At 31.1% G+C, this 19,944-nt stretch overlaps 1 protein-coding gene across 1 annotated transcript; it reads left to right on the top strand.

Moving 5' to 3' along the window:
- Nucleotides 1-1,934: 1,934 nt before the first annotated feature.
- On the top strand, nt 1,935-16,852 carry LOC149255884 (phosphate transporter PHO1 homolog 1-like). The gene is made up of 14 exons (XM_089460588.1): nt 1,935-2,624; nt 3,362-3,662; nt 5,473-5,911; nt 6,140-6,188; nt 10,020-10,094; nt 10,205-10,334; nt 12,406-12,514; nt 12,715-12,955; nt 13,092-13,196; nt 13,316-13,360; nt 14,013-14,168; nt 14,537-14,830; nt 15,959-16,095; nt 16,420-16,852. Exons 1-14 carry the CDS (start codon nt 2,376-2,378, stop codon nt 16,505-16,507), a joined length of 2,418 nt encoding a protein of 805 aa, XP_089316714.1. The 5' UTR covers nt 1,935-2,375; the 3' UTR covers nt 16,508-16,852.
- The last annotated feature ends 3,092 nt before the right edge of the window (nt 16,853-19,944 follow it).

Genomic DNA, 19,944 nt, shown 5'->3' with positions numbered 1-19,944 from the left:
CTCAACCACACCAAATTGTTAGGCTTTGAATATGGTTGTGACTTATTCCTTTTATAGAGGCTTATTGTAGATATTTTCTAAAGAGCGACTACAACAACCCTTGGATTTCTTAGTGATTCACCATGATTTTACAAGATAATATAATCTAGTGAGAGATTCACCATGATTTTACAAGATAATATAATATGGTGAGAGATTCACCAAAAAAATTATATATACATATTATATAATTAATAAAATAGTCTTCCATTTTTCCAATGTATCATGGAGATCCGCCCATTTATTATAATATAAATTTAGGGAGCCTCTCAAAATTTTCCCTCTTTACTAGTGTAAGGGAAGATAAAAAAAAGATACTTGATTCTTTAATTGATGACGGGAACTGCTTATTCTTATGGTGTGTCACAAACTAATCTTGGCATGTATGTATCCACAAATACAACAAGGGGTGATGTAGGCTATTGCATTGACAAATGCAAAGAGGGATGATGTAGGCATATATTTGTCATTGGAGGTAGATTGTTGTGATGGGTACATGTAGGATGTGAAAGTATGTGATTATGCTTTGGAACTTAATGTATATAGTGTTATCTCTACTAAAGAAACACCCTAAACCTTGTATATTAATATTAAAAGGCTACTAATAAAACTAATCCTTAATTTTATAATATAAATTAGGAACCAAAGATAATATAGTTGTAAAAGATTGACATGCAGAAAAATGCTTTCTAATTTGCATGAGCCTATATTAAATACCTATCATTATGCTTTCTAATTTGCATAAGCCTATATTGAATACCTATCATTATGCTCAAATAATGTGATGTTTATGAGATGCTCTCACTTCATTTTCAACATTGAATCAATACCCTTCTTATATATATACATATTTACATACAAATGTTTCTAGAAGATTTTAAATTGGGTATAAAGTTTTATTATAATTTTCAACATTTTTCTTTTGTTTTATATATATATTAGGAAAAAGATGTTATATACATATTAAGAAAAATTAAACACACTTTATGATAACACATTGAATCCACACTTTTTCTTTATATATAAAAATGGTTTATGATAATTTATTTAAACCAATAATGATTTAAATATTTAATGAATTAATGAAATTTATATGTGTGGAATCTTGTATATTATTAAAGTGAGTTTCTGTAACGAGGTAAAAGGAATAAACTGTCCATTGATGAAAAGAATATTTTACAAATATTATGGGAAGCAAAGAAGGTACCAAGGGTAGAAAAGAGATAATGCAGTCTCTGCCTTTTGTCCAACTTGTACAGTGACCTATCGCAAAGCAAAATGTTTTTACAAGATAAGACCCTTCCAAAAATTAACTTACACCTTAAGCAAGGATGGGATATTACTGGTTTTTGTCGTGGTTTCTTCACGTTGTCGGTTTAGTCTAGGCTTTATGGCCGGCTCAAAAGTGCATTCTCATTCCTTCCTTATTTTCAAGGCCCCCATATGCCGCGAATATTGTCAGTCTGCTCTCGTAATATCATGGGTTATTCACTGACGTTGTTGATAAATTTGCATATCTATATATAATTATAAGAGACTAAAGCTAAAGAACGGGAATTCTAATGGCGAGATTGGTTTTTATATATAAAAAATCAAAAGGGTGTTAGATTTATGAAATATTCTGTCGTGATCGAAAGATGTAAATATTCAAATCATCGGCGTGGCAATGCGAGTGGTGGTACTTTGGAATTTCTGGACAGAAACGGGAACGACATGCCGAGTTGAGTGGGGGAATGAGCTGGTTAGTGGAGGTTGTGCGATTATTCGATCAGGGGGTAGTGGAGAAGTTCGAACTGTAAGATTTATTTATTAAAGAAAAGAAATTTTTTTGCCAATGGGATAAGGGATGGCCCATCGAACCAGCATTTTGTAGAATATCTGAGGCAAATTCCTTGCCATGGAGATTTCAGTCGATTTTAACACGATTTTGGGATGGGATAAGTGGCATTTACAGTAGCTTTCCGCCTTAATGGAATAGGTAGATCCACTATTATATGCTTAGTTAGGAAGAATTAATTGCGTGCAGAATGGCAGCTTTTGGTTGGGACATTATCAATCAATTGCCCCATTCCATTCCTACAAGTAGCCAATTAGCCAGCATCCTCAATAAGCGAGCAAGGGGCAACTTTTTGCATAAATAATTGTCGACCCCTCTGTGTGATAGAAGCCAGTTTCGTCGTTTTCCTCCAACTCCTGTACCCATATTGATATTGGTATCCCCACTGAGGAAATTCAAGTCAGTTTCTGGTGTCCAACCGGTTGGCTCTGCGAATTGATTTTGATACGCACGACAGGACTGGTAACACAGTGCTCCTGTCGATTGTCTCCCTGCAAAAATGGTGAAATTCTCGAAGCAGTTTGAGGCTCAGCTGGTCCCAGAGTGGAAGGATGCTTTCGTGGACTATCGGCAATTGAAGAAAGAAATAAAGAAGATTCAAAGGCAGAGGCAGCAGGCTGCAGAGCGCGCCGATGAAGCTCATGGTCCCGGTCTCTTTAATTTTGAGCGTTTCTCGCGTATGACTAAGTTTATCAAGAAGAAAGCTTGCCATTGCCTCGGTCGTGATCTCGAGCCAAAACTCATTCAGGTATATATTTTTTTGTTCGCTGATTTGAAACTTGAATTTCATAATTTAACTAATATTTCATAATATAGCTATTACATATTGAACTACTACATTCATATATATATAAATATAGCTATTACGAATTGAACTACTACATTCATATACATATAATTCTGTAAAATTAAAATGTTTTAAATGTGTGAAAAGATAAAAATGTATTAGGGGGTGTAAAATTAAAATGAGTTTGAGTTATTAGATCGTGTTTAATATTGTTTATAACTTGCTTTTCATATCTCCAAGATTTACAGTAATTTCCATCTTGCTTTAGTTTGCTTCTGTGAATATATATAAATTCCTCTTAGAATTTATCACATTGAGATTTTTTTTCTGGTCAATGTTTAGAATCATATAATGTGTGATTTGATCAGAAGAAAGATAGATCTATTACGAAAATTTGTTAAGTTGGGTTAATGATGGATGCAATGAATTTTGCTTATAATTTCCATCTTTTCTCAATCTTTTAATTAAGGCTTATATGAATACAAATATTTAGAAATTCTTCTTCAAATCCATCGGATTGAGATTTTGGGATTTTGATGAAGATTGAAAATTTGTCATCAGATTGAGATTTTGTCTTATCAATGTTTTGAATCATCTAATGTAATTGATTAAAAGAAAAAAATAAATCTTGTTAAATTTAATATGGTTTATATCTGGTTAATGGTGGATGCAATGAATGTTGTTGTTTGTTGAGGCAGGTACGTAAGCCCGAAGAGGATGTGTACGAGACAGAGGTGATTAAGGGCCAGTTCGACCAGAGGGATGCAGCACAGGTGTTCTTTTCGACGCTGGACACCCAGTTGAGTAAGGTGAATCAGTTCTATAGAACTAAAGAAAAGGAGTTCCTTGAAAGAGGGGATGCGTTGAAGGAACAGCTGCAAATTTTGAAGGGTTTGAAAGCTTCTCTCACAGAACCAAAGGAGAAACAATCATCTCAGGGCGGTGAAAGTGAGAATAATTCCACGCATTCTGTCGCTTCAACGGATGACTGCAGAGATGGTATTCATATTCATCCAAACTCCTCAACTCATGAATAAAAGAAGTTATTCTTTTATCAACGTTTTTTCCGTTTATATTTATAGATTGTTTCAATCTATTCAAATGAACCATTTCCAGATTAATTTTGCACTAAAATTTCTTACTGTAACTAATATGTATCTCACTTAATCCATGAATGCCTACTTTAATATGCATTCTAGGAGCTGGGAGTTAGGATGTACAGCAGGATTACCCATTAATTTTCATCCATGACTGTCTACATTGATATGCATTCTAGGAGCTGGGAGTTAGGATGTACAGCATGAATATTATTCATTAATATTTAAAAGATATTTCAATTTTGGATTTATTATAAATTTTGACAGATTTAGATCTATAAAATTGTAAATTGTAATTTTTTTTCGAATTTTTTCAATCTTTGATTTCAAATGAATTAATTCTTCTATGTTCAGTTAAAATAATTCTACACTTATTCTTAATATATGTACACACTAAAGATCAATTCCATCTGAAATAAAATATCATCATTTGAATAGTTTATTCATAACTTATAATGAAATATTTTTTATCTCTTATCAATATATTTTAAATAAACTTCATATTAAATTATGAACATTTAAATATTTTATTCATAACTTGTATTGCAATACTTTTTTTTATTCATGTATAAACTTCATATTAACTATTAGAAGAATTACACATTATTAATAAATCAGTTATTCATGGTTGCTGATTGGCAATTGGGAAAAACCAGTTAAAAATATTAAGCCCGTTTCAGGCAAAGGATCATGTATGCTGCTTAACATATGCCTACCAAATGAATTACTTTATTTTCACGCGATAATGACCCTTCGATTTGATCTGCTTAAGCGAGTTATATTCTCTTCCTAAGTTGATGGAATTGATCACCAATGCAATTGGTTATTTTTGTATTCCTGTGAGAATATCATCTTTTTCTTTGATAAAATGCAGTTGCGTTTCTTTTTTATTTTTGAATGCTTCTGCACTGAAATCTGAGATTTCAGCATAATTAAGAGATCCTTCTAGGATTAGGTCGCCAGTGGGAATTTATTGGCGTTTTATGGGCTTAAGCTAGTTATATTCTCTTCTTAAGATAGGAGATGCAACTGAGGACCATTGCAATTCTCATTTTTGTAGTATTCTGATCAAATCATGTTTTTCTTTGATAAAATGCTGTTGCTTTTCCTTTTTTCAATGCTTCTGCACTGAAATCTCAGATTTATTATTTTTTAAGTGGTTTTACTGTGGTGGTTCCTTAGAGGAATCCAATTTGGGTCAAGGAAGGCTGTGATACTATGTTAAGTTTTTTTCAGGGAATTAAATTTGGGCTAATGCTCTGATACTATATTAAGTTTTTTATTACACCAAAACTTGTTGCATTAGTAAACTTCCAAATCATTATCATTACTTTTTCAAATGGTCCAAACCATTATCATTACTTTTTCAAATGGTCCAGCATGACTGTTAATCCACATGAACCATTCATAATCAATTGAGTGTGAAAATCCAACATTTAAAAGGTAATAAGATCACATATATGTTGTGCTTGAACAATATCACATTTAGCGTTACCGGGTTTCCTGTAGGCAATTGGAAGCAATTGCACCCCGAGGTATGAGATCGTGGCAGTTGCTTAAAGCACGCAGTCACCTGTTATGGTAATCAGTTGCCTTAATTTCTAAAGGCCTTGATGTTTTCACCGAGTGGCAGTCTTAATTTCTTGCAGCCTTCAATTAACATTTGAATATTCTCCTTGAATTAATGGGTTTAATCTCCTCTGGCTGAACAGATAGCATCCGTGAGCCTGCGGAGGATGGTGATCTTGAGGACAAGCAGGAAACGGCGCAACTAGAGGAGGAAGGTATCATTGGTTTTGAGAATAACGTCGCAAGATTGGTTGAATCACCCAAGAGACGGTCTATGGATGGAATAAGATCCAAGAAAAACGGCGATAAACACCTGAGCAAGATCAAGTCTAACCCTAGAAGTCGCAGTTTTAGCTCACACGGTCGAAGCATGAGGATGGACATTCCCCTCACCACACTTACCCGGACGTTCTCGGCACTCACGCATGTTCTGTGGGACGATTTGATGAACCAGCAAAACAAAGACACGCCAGAAGGGAATCGCTTTATGCTTAACAAGAAGAATCTTCACCGTGCCGAAAAATTGATCCGCGGAGCTTTAGTGGAGCTATATCGTGGGCTAGGTTTCCTCAATACTTACAGGTATACTATACTAAACTAAATTCATACCAACATTTGGAATTCTCATTCAATTACTAAAATGGATCAGTTCATGGAATTTGATCTAACTTAGTACTATTTTCTATTTAGATGTGTTCCAACTTTACCTTTTTCCTTTGTCAACTTTCATCGAGATAGAATTTATTCTCTTTGAAATACGTTCGCCCATTTATATAAAATGAATTTCACTGTCACTTTCTCATGATGCAGATCGTTGAACATGCTAGCATTTGAGAAGATCTTGAAGAAATTTGACAAGGTAACTGACTTTTCACAAACCCCATTTTCATTTACTTATACATTCTAACAACTGAATACTATATGATAATATGTATACTGTAACATTTACTTAAACATTCTAATATCTAAATACCATAACAGAAGGAGATTTATGTATTGAGTAGTGTAGTTCAGTTGGTTAACATTGAAATAGCAGGAGATTTATGTATTGAGTAGTGTAATTCAGTTGGTTAACATTGAAATAGCAAGAAATTTATGTGTTTGGATAAAATAGTTAAATTTTAAGCGGTAATAGGATATCTTTATTGCGATTGCGATTGTAGATTTTGACAATATATTTAAATCTAAGTGACGAGAAATATGGATGGTTTTTGGAATTTAAAAATATTTCCAAATATTACAAAAAATAAAAATTAAACTATGACTAACATCAATATATCATGTTACCATAATAATATAATATAAAGTTGACTTCAATATGAGTAACATCAATGTTTTCTATGAGTTTTATAGTATAAAGTCAATGTGTTAGGTTAGTTTTATCATATAAAGTATGACCTTACGAAGAACTTATAAAGCTGAAATTATAGTATAACTAATATTAGTTGGTAATATTCATATTATAGGTTGAGTAGACACAAAAATATATATCACGTTAACATAATAATATAAAGTTGACTTCAATATTAGGAGCGTCTATGTTTTTTTTGAGTTTTAGAGTATAAAGTTAATGTGTTAAGTTATCTTTACCATGTAAGGTTGAATTTATAGTATAACTAATTTCATTGAGCGGTAAACACAAAAATATCACCTTTGTACTTTTATTTAGAGATGAAATTTGATGAATAAATTGTTTGGGTTCGGTAAAAGTTATAGTATAACCAATTTTATTAGGTAAAACCAATATTAAGTTGAGTAGATAGAAAATTATCTCCCTATAGTTTTATTTAGAAATAGAATTTGATGGTTTTACTTAGAGGTGGGATTTGATACGTAAATTGTTTGTGTTGGGTAAAAGTTATAGTATTACCAACTCTATTAGGCAGAACCAATACCATAAGTTGAGTAGATACAAAATTATCTCCCTATAATTTTATTTAGAAGTAGAATCTGATGGTTTTACTTAGAGGTGGGATTTGATACGTAAATTGTTTGTGTTGGGCAATTTAACGACCAACTTTCTAAGCTATCAGTTATTCAATAACTTTGAAACAGATATTATAAAAATAAATTTTACGATAACATCTGTTTCAAATTCCAACCCTAGATCCCCATCTAAACGATCTCCCGTATAACCTCCACTTCGAAACTTTCTATTCTACTTCACCGTAAGCGTAGAGTATGCAGATAAACCAAGAAAACAATATGCATCAGCAGCAATGTATCAAAGATGCGTATATACACCTCCCTCTGTTTGTAAGAAAGGGTTATCTGTGCCACGTATATACAAGCGACTTTAGTGCTCGCCACAGTGAACTTGAACAGTGAAAGTTACACAACTGAAAATTGAAACTTTTATGCTATATTATAGAACTGTAGGTTTACCTTATTCGATAATTCAAAAAGCTCAATGAAAATAGAAAGCAAGAATAAAGAAAAATGTCTAATCAATCGAGATTCGATACTAGTGGGAGAAAGCGAGAATAAAGAAAAATGTCTAATCGATCGATACTTGTCGAACTTTACCTTGACCAAACTATTTCGCAATTAAAATTTTTAATAGAAATTAGTAAAAGCAGATGGCTTTTCGAACGAAATTTCACCATTAGCCTGCAACTTAATTTTGAATAATAAAAGTTAGTGAAAAGCAGATGGCTGGCTATGATGGAAAATGCCGTTAAACTATTGACTAGTTCAGCAACATAACTTGCGGTGGACGAAAGAACATTCATAGGTAATTATAGAGAGAAATTGGAACATTTTATATTTGTGATTGTTCACAATCAGTCAGTGTGGTCTGATGGGATGTGCTGTATTCATAGGTAATTATAGAGTGAAATTGGAACATTTTATATTTGTGATTGTTCACAATCAGTCAGTGTGGTCGGATGGGATGTGCTGTATTGTAGAGTGAGAATCAGTGAGAATCATTATTTTATTAAAGTGGAAATTTTTTATATAACTTAAATTAATAGTTGGGATAGTTATTATTAGCTATTATTAATAGGTTGATTTATTATTTATTTAACTAAAATAAGATCATTTATTATTTATTTAACTAAAATAAGATCACCTGTAATTAACAGTGTAGGTGATTAATCAATTTTCATTGACAGTGTGGGTGATTAATAAAATTTCATTGACCAGATTTCTCGGAATCTTATGTAGTTAATCAATTTTTTTTAATTATCTCTCAAATAAACAAAAACAATTCTAGAACATACTCTAACCTAACCTTATCTAATGAAAAATCACATAAATCTTAATTTTTCTTTACTGTTATTAAATTAGAGGTTTAAATCTTAAATAGCATTTAACAATTTAATATAATTCTGAGCATCTTCAAATGCTCAATCCTGATGTCACACTTGACCCCTACAATTAAAATTAAAAGAACCAACCAGGAATAAAGTTTAGTTGTTGCACAAATTCGTAAGCTATAGAAGCCTGTTTTAAGTCTAAATTACACTCGTGCTATTCCATCAAGAATATTAAGAGAATTGTAGATCGTACTTTTTACAATTAAAATTAAAGGAACCAACCAGGAATAAAGTTTAATTGTTGTTGACCGAATTCGTAAGCTATAGAAGCCTATTTGCAGTCTAAATTACCCTCGTACTGTTCCATCAAGAATATTAAGAGAATGTAGATCGTACTTTTAAAATCCTCCTCCTGTGCTTTTCGATAGTCGTGGAACGGAGAGACGAACAATATCATGTCCAACTCCAAACAAGTTGCTTTTCTCGCTAGAGAGAGGAACATAGATTCTCTTTGCACTTTGTGCTACTTTTGGAGTAAGTGGAACTGATGCCTAGTCTGTACAAGCGGACTCCTTTATTCCATTTTTCACTTCAGAAACTGTAAGCAGTTGTTCATTCTCGTGAATATTATGTCAGCAGCATTCGGATTTATTCGATCCGGTGGAACGTGACATTCCAACCATAACATAACATGTGATTGTGATAAGGCAACAACGTTCTTCCCAGTGGTTAATACCATTAGCATTGGTGGTTGAAAGATACCATCACAGTGTTAATAAGTTAAATATAGTTTATATAATATTTCATAACATAGTTATAGCTAATTAGAATATTTTCTAATTTCTTAATCTAATTCAACTAATTTTAATTCAACTAATTTTGAATAATAGAAAGTCTGATACAGTGGAAAAAGTGATGATAGTTCACATTTATGTTTCAAAATTATTTTATGATGTTAAACTCCTTATTACCAAAACAGCTAAATTTATGTTTATTGTAGAATATTGAAATTATTTTATGATCTTCAACTCCTTGTACCAAAACAGCTATATTTATGTTTATTGCAGAATATTCTAGAATTTTATGGAGAAGAAAAACTTCATTTATTTAATTGGTTTTTTTTCCACTATTAGATTAGAGAATATTCCCAAAACCTCCAATAAACCCACATTAGTTGCATTAATTTAAAATTGTTTAGAAATATTACAATAATCTGTGCAACCTTAATTGATTTTTGGCAATATATATGTTTGAACCTGTATCCTTATGTCTTCTACCGATTCTGGGGATATCCCAGAATCTGCAGTCCACATAAGTTCAGTGATGTCTCTAATTCAAAGCTGTCCTATGCAAATACGAATTAATTTATAACTTTGGAATCATATATCTTTGTTTCACTGTTTGACCGTTTAAGATGGATGACATTGCAGGTAACAGGGCAGCAGCAAATTTTACCTATTTATTTCAACGTGGTCGAGAGGTCATACTTCAACACCTCGGACAGGGTAAGGCTTTGGCTGCGATGACGTTTGTAAAACTTTCGTTTCACCAGGACCTTAACCGCGAGAGCTCTAATGTTTAACATACCGCTGACCACGAGTCTTCTGATGTACAGGTGGTAAAACTGTCCGATGAGATTGAGGAACTGTTTGTTCAATATTTCGCAGCTGATGACCGCCGAAAGGCAATGACATATCTCAAGCCAAAACAATCGAAAGTGTCCCATACAGTAACATTCTTTATTGGTACGAAATACTTATGTACAGTCTCATACACTTGTGCAAAATCAAAATTCATCTTTCTAACTTTGTAGTCCAGAAAGTTTTAGTTTATGTTCAAGTCAATACATATTTTAAATGAGGGCATGGGATGAATAGCAGACAAAAATAGGTCATTTGAGGGCATGATCTAGATGGCAATGAGGATCAGAGTTTTAACTGGAATTATGATATGTTCCCGGTTTCACCATATAGGGTTTTTCGATCTTGATCGTAGGGTTTTTGATGAATGATCTCAGAAAATCGTGAAACCTATTGGATGGGTCAAAACAACAAGGGTCCGTTTCATACAATTTCTTGGAGCCTACTTGGGGTTTACGGTTTTCTAATTATCCATGACCTTAGGAAAACTTGAAACCTATCAATTTGATCAGAGCAATAGAAGTTTACTTGATATCATTTCAGTGAAGCTGGGCTAGAAATACTTATATTCTTATGGATAGTTTACTTGATATCATTTCAGTGAAGCTGGGCTAGAAATACTTATATTCTTATGGATAGTTATATTAAGGGTGATTTAGTTCAAAACGCGAATTCAATTTCATCACAGCAATAAAAGTTTATTTGATATCATTTCAGTGAAGCTGGGTTAGAAATATTTGGGTGATTTAGTTTAAAACTTGAATTTTATCTATTGTTTAATATTATTATAATGGGTATGTTTGGTATTATTCATTCAGTTTTGTTTCTGACTGTCTATTAATTTATTTGTAATTAAAAAAATTTGCTGCTTATCATTTTTTAATATTGGAATTTTTTTTTGTTAATTTTTATTATTATTTAAATTTATTTATCTGTAAAATGATTGGTTGAGCCTTATTATGCATTCTTTTGTTTTTGTATTATTTACATTTTCATGAATTATAATACTTTTTTTCAATTTAAGATCAATTATTGTTATATCAGAAAGATATTTCAATAAATTTAATTATAAAATTATATATGTTAATAAAAAAAGAAAAATCATATATATATGTGTGTGTTAATATTTTATGGTGATGATAACATTCAAAATACAATATTTTATTAGTTGTTTTATTTTTGGGATGAAATTTTTGTCTTTATCATTTTTTAGTTTAATTAAGCTATATTTAAACTAAGTTGCAAGTACTAGCTATTATGTAGCCCTTTCAGTTTTTCCTTTGACTCTGTATTAGTTTGCCTTTGACCAAAATTTTATGACACCTATCCATAGTTTAACATTAGCAATTCAATTTTTATTAATTTTTTATTATTATTGAAATTTATTTATTTGTAAGGTGATTGGTTGAGGTCTTATTATGGGTTGTTTAGAAACTTCCATTTCTATTAGTTACTAATTATTTGTTTTTAATTTTATTTCATTTTTATTTTTATTTTTATTTTTATTTTTTTTATTTTTTTATTATTTCTATTTTCATGAATTATAAGATTTCACAATATTTTCAATTTAAAGTGACTTATTATTATATTAAAATTATATTTTAATAAATTCAATTATAGACAAGTATATATTAATAAAAATAAAACATACACATATAGATATATGTATTTTAATATAAACAATATTAGTTAATCATATTTTTGGTGATGACATTCAACAATATAATATTTTATTAGTTGTTTTATTAGTCCTATGCATTCACATCTTCCATGCACCCAAAGAAATGAGAAACATCTTGCAATATACAGGAGATGCCTGAAACTTTTTGTTGATGAACTCTTTTCCTTTGTTACTCCTTTGTTTTATTAAGTTATTATTAAGCTAAGAAGAAGATACTAGCTACTATGTATCCTTTATTTATTGATAAGATTTTAAGGTATTCAAATTTATCATTAATTTAACCTATAAAACATTTAGTCCATGAATTTATTATAATTAAAAAAAATATTAAGAATATTCTTAAAAAAAAAAAATAACTAAATATAAAATATAAATGCTTTTAATAATTTATAGATACCACAATCTCTCTGCGAGAATAAAATGATTCTGATATATTATATTCTATCACTTTTATGAAAGGACACCAACATAATTTTTAATTTCCACATTTTGCAGGGCTTTTCACGGGATGCTTCTTAGCTTTGTCTGTAGGGTACATAATCATGGCCCATTTAGATAAACGATATCTTTTGAGTAACATGACAACTAGTTACCAAGTTTTCAGGTTTGATTCTTCTCCGTGGTTCAAGTTTTACATGTTTTCAGCCTTACTCTAGCACGACTAGACAGCTCCTTTAAGCATTATTCATACTTTTTTTAAAAGTAGACGTGCCTGGTATATCACTAAAATTTCAGTGTCATGTCAGTACTCTCTCCACATGAGACTAACCATAATTGGAATAAATGCTTTGGGTTTGCTTACAGCTTGATCAATTTGCACATATTCTTGTACGGATGTAATATAGTCATGTGGAAAAGGCATCGAATCAACTATATATTCATCTTCGAATTTGCGCGAAAAAGAGAGCTTAAATACCAGGATGTATTTTTGATTTGTACAACTTTTATGACAATAGTAGCGGGTTGTATGGTTGCCCAGCTGGCCCTGAGAGGAAAAGGGGTTTCCTCTGTTCAAGTTGATACTATTCCTGGTCTCTTGTTACTGGTAACTAAGCTCCCCCTTAGAAATATTAAATGGCTTTCCCATGATCTATTAATGTTTGAATTTGAAAAGCACAGCACTGTCTTTGCTGACAATCAGTTACTTAAATCTTCACAAACATTTCTCCGGAAATTGTCAGGCCTCCGTGGTAGTACTACTATGTCCACTGAACATTATTTATAGGTCAACAAGATTTACTTTCCTTCGAGTTCTACGTAACATTGTCCTATCGCCCTTCTATAAGGTACGCATATTTTGCATTTGATACCAACATGCACAAATTGTTTCTTCACAGATAGTTACCAAGGTTTGTAAAGCTCTGCATACGTTTATAAGTGGCGTTCACTTTTATCATGAATGCAGGTGGTGATGGTGGACTTTTTCATGGCTGATCAACTAACTAGTCAGGTGAGTTTTCAATACGAAGATATTAAAATACCATCCTTACATTATGCACAGCTTTACTCTACTGAAAAAATGAACAGAATCATGGATGATTTAACCCAATTGTAAACTCATGATATCTTGACTTTGCAGTACCTTTCCAATTACCCTAATTTACAATGACTATGGTAATCCTTCAATATAGATTTTGGAATATTTCAAAATCTCAAAATAAACTTTGTTGTTTGACCTAACTTCTTTAGTAAGATTTTGAAATTTGGCCAAAAGCCTTAATTCAGATAAAGATGCCCTTATGATCATGGATCATTTTAAAGACTGACATATCATAATTTTAATTTTTGCATTCTGAGTTATTGTGACCTATCATAATTTTAATCTTTACGGTCCTGGTTCTTGGCTGGACATTTCCATGGTGATTAATGTTTTTCTTAATTTTTTTATGAAATTATATTCTTTCTTAATATTGCTTTTAATTGGTTGATGAATTTAATAATTGGATTGCAAAATTTGAGAATGTTTTAATGTTAATTGTTTAACTAAGCTTCTGTCCAATAAAAAACAAAATATTTCCCAAATCTAGATAAATATGGGTGCTTTCTATAAGAGAGTTCATGTAGTGTAAGCTGCACTAATATGCATTGGTTTGGTTTTGCAGGTTCCGTTGCTAAGGCAGTTGGAATATGTAACATGTTATTACGTTAGTGGAAGTTATAAAGGGAACTCGAACTCTCATAGTTGCACAGATAATAAAAATTACACAGACTTACTATACGTTGTCTCGTTTCTTCCATACTACTGGCGAGCTATGCAGGTATTTTATGTTCCTTGCCCGTTGAACGAGATCGTAATTCGCTTAAATTTATTAATTGTAAGTAGATTTTTTATACATTATCATATATTATTTGAGAGTTGAATTCAAAAGTTAAATAATGTCTTAATCTTTATTTATTAGATTTTGAAATATTCTTAAAATTTGTAATCTAATGACTGATGGTTTTAATTGGAGAGCCAGATTAAGATTAAGATATATGTGAAAAATCAAAATATTTTTATTGGAGAGAGAGATTAAGAGTATGATGTAGGTGAAAAATCCAAATCAGAATTTGCTAAATCGATGTATTATTGAGCGTTGTGCATTTATGGTGAGACTCATCAAATTTTCAAATTTATTATACGCAGTGTGCGAGGCGATGGTTTGATGAAGGAGATATAAATCATATAGCCAATTTGGGAAAGTATGTGTCCGCCATGGTAGCAGCTGGAGCACGACTGACGCATGACAGGCTGACGCATGACAGGCAACACACAGCCGGATGGCTGGCGATGGTTGTGATCACTTCCACTATTGCAACTATATATCAACTGTATTGGGACTTTGTTAAGGACTGGGGACTCCTCCAACGTCATTCACGAAATCCTTGGCTGAGAGATGAGCTGATTCTTAAACACAAGATCATTTACTTCTTGGCCATGGTATGCGTCCATCAATCATTTGTAAAGGGTAATTCTAATAACATATGGGTCCAGTTTTCTTCAAATTGCCAACGGGACAATATGACTAAAGCTGGAGAATATGGCTAAAGCTCTTTTAACATCCACTATATTAAGTATTAATCCCTAGGTTGTGGTTCAATGTGTGCAGGTTTGGTCTTTATAGGTTTTGAGGTCTAATTTTTTTAGTAGTATATTAAGTATTAATTTCAAGGGTATGGTGCAATGTGTGGAAGTTTAAGTTTAGTCTTTAGAAATCTCGAGATCTGATTTTTTTCGTTTGAAAAAAAAACAAGTCTCAAAATCCAATCCTTCTTCAATTGAAAAAAATGCTAATAAAAATGTTAAAATGAAAAAATTGGCAAAAAAAAATGTGCATTTCCATGATTAAAAAAATTTGCAAATCTCAAGCCTCATGCCTCCACTCGTGGACATCCCCCTTTATCTGAATTATTATTAAAACATTGATCCCATCTTAATCAAATTTATTTAATGTTACTTGACTTGGAGATTTTTTGATAGAGGAAAATTTCCTGATCTCCTCTCTCGTCAGAACACCATTTTTAATCGTTATTCATATGCAATTTCCTTCTTATGAAGAGCATTCTAATTGCCATTTCTAGCAAATATCAGTGTTTTTATAGGTGTGATTAATTTCAAAGATTTGAATATATACATCTATATCAATATTGTTATAGATGTAATTATATTTGAAAGATTTGAACATAATTAATCATAAAGAATATTTTAACAATATATCCATTTAAAAGTTATTTAAAATTATGAACCTTGATAAATATTAGTATTATACCTAGTGAGAGGTAAAAATTAATTTATGCTAAAGTGATGTATAAAATTTATCCATCCTTTTAAATTTATTTTATTAGTATATAAACTTAGGCGATGCTTAATGTGTTTAAACATGGGATGGAAGATTTTTTTATTATTATTTATTTATTTATTTAGTTAGGTTCCTTAAAGTTGGTTTTCCCTTTTCCCATTAACGTTATACACATGAACGCACATTTCCTTATAATATCTCGTTTCTGTGGTTGCAATCAATTCGACATCAAAGGTTTTTAACATCGTGAAATTGAACTTTTGCTGCAGGCACTAAATTTAGTACTTAGACTCGCATGGTTACAGACTATTCTGCCCTCCCTTTTTGGGATTAATGATGAACATGTCGCAGGCTTCTTGCTAGCTTCACTTGAAGTCATTCGGAGGGGACACTGGAATTTTTACAGGTAACTGTTTTTCTTTTATTGTTTAATATATATATATATATATAATCTCTTTTTTAAGGCAGATATTAATTATCACATAGTAAATTAATGATTAGTTTTTAGTAAATTAATGATTAGTTTATTGTTTTAGATTTTTTTCTATGAAATAAAATGACAATAAAATTATATGTAATAGAAAAAATAGAGAGCCAATAAACCAATCATTAATTTATTTTCGAGTAATTAATATTTATAGTCTCACAGTAACTTTTACAACAATTTTTATTCGAGTCTTCTGCAGTGTGATAAAGCATGACAGACTAACGGGAATTGTTATGTATCCAGGTTGGAGAATGAGCACCTGAATAATGCGGGCAAGTACAGAGCTGTTACAACCGTGCCACTCCCTTTTCGTGAAGTTGATGAGGATTGAGGGAGAGCATCAATTGAATACCATTGTTGGATATTGTTGGAAATATCACAGCCCAATCTACATCATAAATATCATCCTCGTTTTCACTCTGTAAATGAAAACAAGATCCAAGCCTTTCGGTTATAAATCCTGGGCTGTTGATACATAGGATAGGCGATATTGATGGACCTAATGGTTGGCAAGAAGTGCTTCTCTGGTGTACATTCACATCGTTGATCTCTGAAACTTGAGCATCTATGCTCCTCTTAACGCAATAGTTGAGATGTGTAGTTACTAGAGTGGGGAAAAGAATCCCATGTGGAATATGTAAACTTATTATCTAATGTCAAATGCAAGTTTTACTAATATTGTACTTCAAAACTATTTTAAAAATGTAAAAGGCCACGGCAAGTTGAAAAAACTAACAGACTATTCAGAAACTCAATTTTCAGTTCAGGTTCTCATTTCGGTGGCTAGAGCCAATGCGCAGGTTGAAAACTGAAAGTTCAAAAAATCATATATTAGATTAATTATTACAAAGTTATAAATATATGGGGTCGTCCTGGATATAGTCATAGGTTTAATTATTTATATTTATATATATATATATATTATAATGAATTTATAATCTCTTAATTAATTTATCGGAGGTTTAGAATTAATTTCTATGACTTCAGTATAACAAGGAGAGTATATCTAGCAACTTGCATACTAAATATATAAAATCTTATAATTTAGCAAAAGCTAGACCAAGCTTTGAGTGGAGATCCAGCCTTAAGTCACATCAGAGCAAATGAAGTGCTTTTATGACTTTTTGGCGGAACTAGTCATGGTTTAACAGTTTTTATAGATTTTTTTTGGTCCAAGTAGTTATGGTAACACACTTTTTTTTAGAATTCTAAAAAATTTATGGTTCCTATTAAATTTATTGTTTAAAGTAGAAAGTACATTTGGATATAGATGTTAATATATAAATGTTAATAATTTAGTAGAAATATTAGTTTAATTCTAATTTTAAATTAAAGTAGAAAGTGCATTTGGATGTAAATGTTAATATATAAATGTTAATAATTTAATAGAAATACTAGTTTAATTTAAATTTGAAATTAATTAAATGTCTATATAGATTAATTTTGGTGTAAAATTCAAAGAAAAGGATTTGATTTGTGTGGGAGCTTTGTAGATAGAGAATCAAAATGGATATATGTTGCTTTTTAATAACACTTTTTATATTTATATACAATTTTACATATTTATAGATAGAAATGTTTTATTTGAATTTGAGTAAAATCTGTATTGCTATTGTACAACCAAGTATGAGGGATTTGTCATCTATAATAAAAAAATAAAAATAAATATACATATTTGTTTAGTTGTTTATATTACAACTTAATATGAAGTAGATGTGTATTTCCTTTCATTCTTAACATAGAGTTCACATGTGGTATTTTAATGTTTATCTTACTCATAAATAAAAAATCCACACCTAGTCATAAATAAAATATTTCAATAACTCTTTTAAATGACATGATTTTATATCATTTTTATATAAAGAAGTAAAGCAATTGACAATCAAAAAATAAAATAAAATATTATATTTTCACTTTCTCACTAGATGTATAAATCATTTACATTTAAGAAATATTTCAATCTAAGTCTTAAATAAGGTGTTTGAATATCCGTTCTATTTCAATCTCATATATATATATATATATATATATATATATATATATATGAATGAATGATTGATTGATTGAAAGTAAACCATTTTAATTCTACACTCAATTCTTAATATAAGTTGATATCATTAATCAGAGAAAAGTGATTGTCTCGATTTCCAAAAGGTGACAAAAATCCATGAGATTCTTTGTATCAATCTTGATTGAGACAAGAAATATACCTACCAATAATACACAATAAAAGACTAACTATGACAATCATTACTACATAGAAACATCATTGAAGGTTCTAATATTCAAGGGAGGAAATACCTTTAACATTGGCATGATTTCCCATCAGTTGACTCATTGCTCACAATTTGCTTGGATCAATGCTTTATTTCTCTTGCGTCCTCATTTTTTGGCTTCCTTGTCTTACTTAGAAACCAACTTAAAATCATTTTTATGAACCCAATATATGACTTTGAGGAACTCAAGCCCATCTTGTCTTCTTCCTTGCACCTTAGACAGGCCTTGTAAAGAATCATAGTATGATGAACTGAGATATCCTTCATATATTTTCCATGCCATCCTTTTGCAAATGAATTCAATGGTGGATCATCTAGATTCCATATCCTCTTTTAGGGCTTATACTTGAACTTCTTCAATTAAGGTGAAAAGCATTTCCTATAATAATGCATTTTGCTACTACTTTTCTAGAAAATTTGACACTCACTCTAGAGAATTCAATAATTTCACACTGTAGGCTTGATTGAATATTATCTTTCATGAATTACTTCTTCAGAGATGAGAGAGAATCGAACCTCTTTCCATATCTAGGCATTTTGTCAGGATTTGAGGAACCCTGAGGATTACAATTTCTTCTTCTTTGGGGGAATTTTCCTAGATCATCCTTCTCTTTTCGAGAGGGTTGTTATTTGAGTGATTCCTTTTCATTCATAAAACAATCCCTAAGAATATGAATGCATTCATGACAATTTTTTCATCTAAAAGGGACATGTTCATAATCTAGAGGTTGCTTCCAAAGACTATCCTAATAATAAATATCTATTGAAGCTTGAAGGTTATGATATATTCATATAAACATAGATCCTAGCATATGATATTTTCCACGTCTTATAGTCTCTGATACCTTGACAAAGCTGCAAATAGAATGTCCTCTTCCATCAAGGGTTTTCTCCTCCCAATATTCCTTTGGAAGAGAAAAGAGTCAAACCCACACTAGGGAATCAAGGAATTCTTTTTTCTCTAGAATATATTTCTCCTTCCAAAATTGGATAAAGGACCTTGCACTATTAAAAAAATATGTGATTAGGATCTTTTATCCTGAACCTATGGTTTATCGGGCTTCAAAAAAATGTGAAATAACAAGCTTGAAAAAAATCTAGTAAAAGCATGATAATATAAATAAACAAATGTAGATAACATAACGAACACAAACGAGATTGATAATAGAGTTCACCTAGTGTGGGCTACGTCTCTAGGTCCACTTCCAATGGATCGACCTCTTAAATTATGATGTAAAAATAAATCCAATCACAACAATTCCCCAATCTCCAAATCATTCTCCCTAGTCTGCAGCTTCAAAAAAAAAATCTAAGAACCCCCACAAAAAATTTCCCTTTAAAATTATATGTGTTATCACAAGAATAGTGATAAACACACTACAAAATGACAAGGTTCAACCTTTTTATACAACCACACTTGTGTGGCAAATTGGCGATTCCTTTTGAATATAAGGCATAGCATTCCGGAGCCCTAGGATCGAACCCGTAGAGG

This window comes from Pinus tabuliformis, chromosome 7, assembly GCF_031772625.1.
Source record: "Pinus tabuliformis cultivar Carrire ecotype Pingquan chromosome 7, CPIR1, whole genome shotgun sequence".
NCBI classification, from domain to species: Eukaryota; Viridiplantae; Streptophyta; class Pinopsida; order Pinales; family Pinaceae; genus Pinus; species Pinus tabuliformis.
Note: the sequence above shows the minus strand (reverse complement) of the source record. Positions and strands in the feature narration are given on the sequence as shown.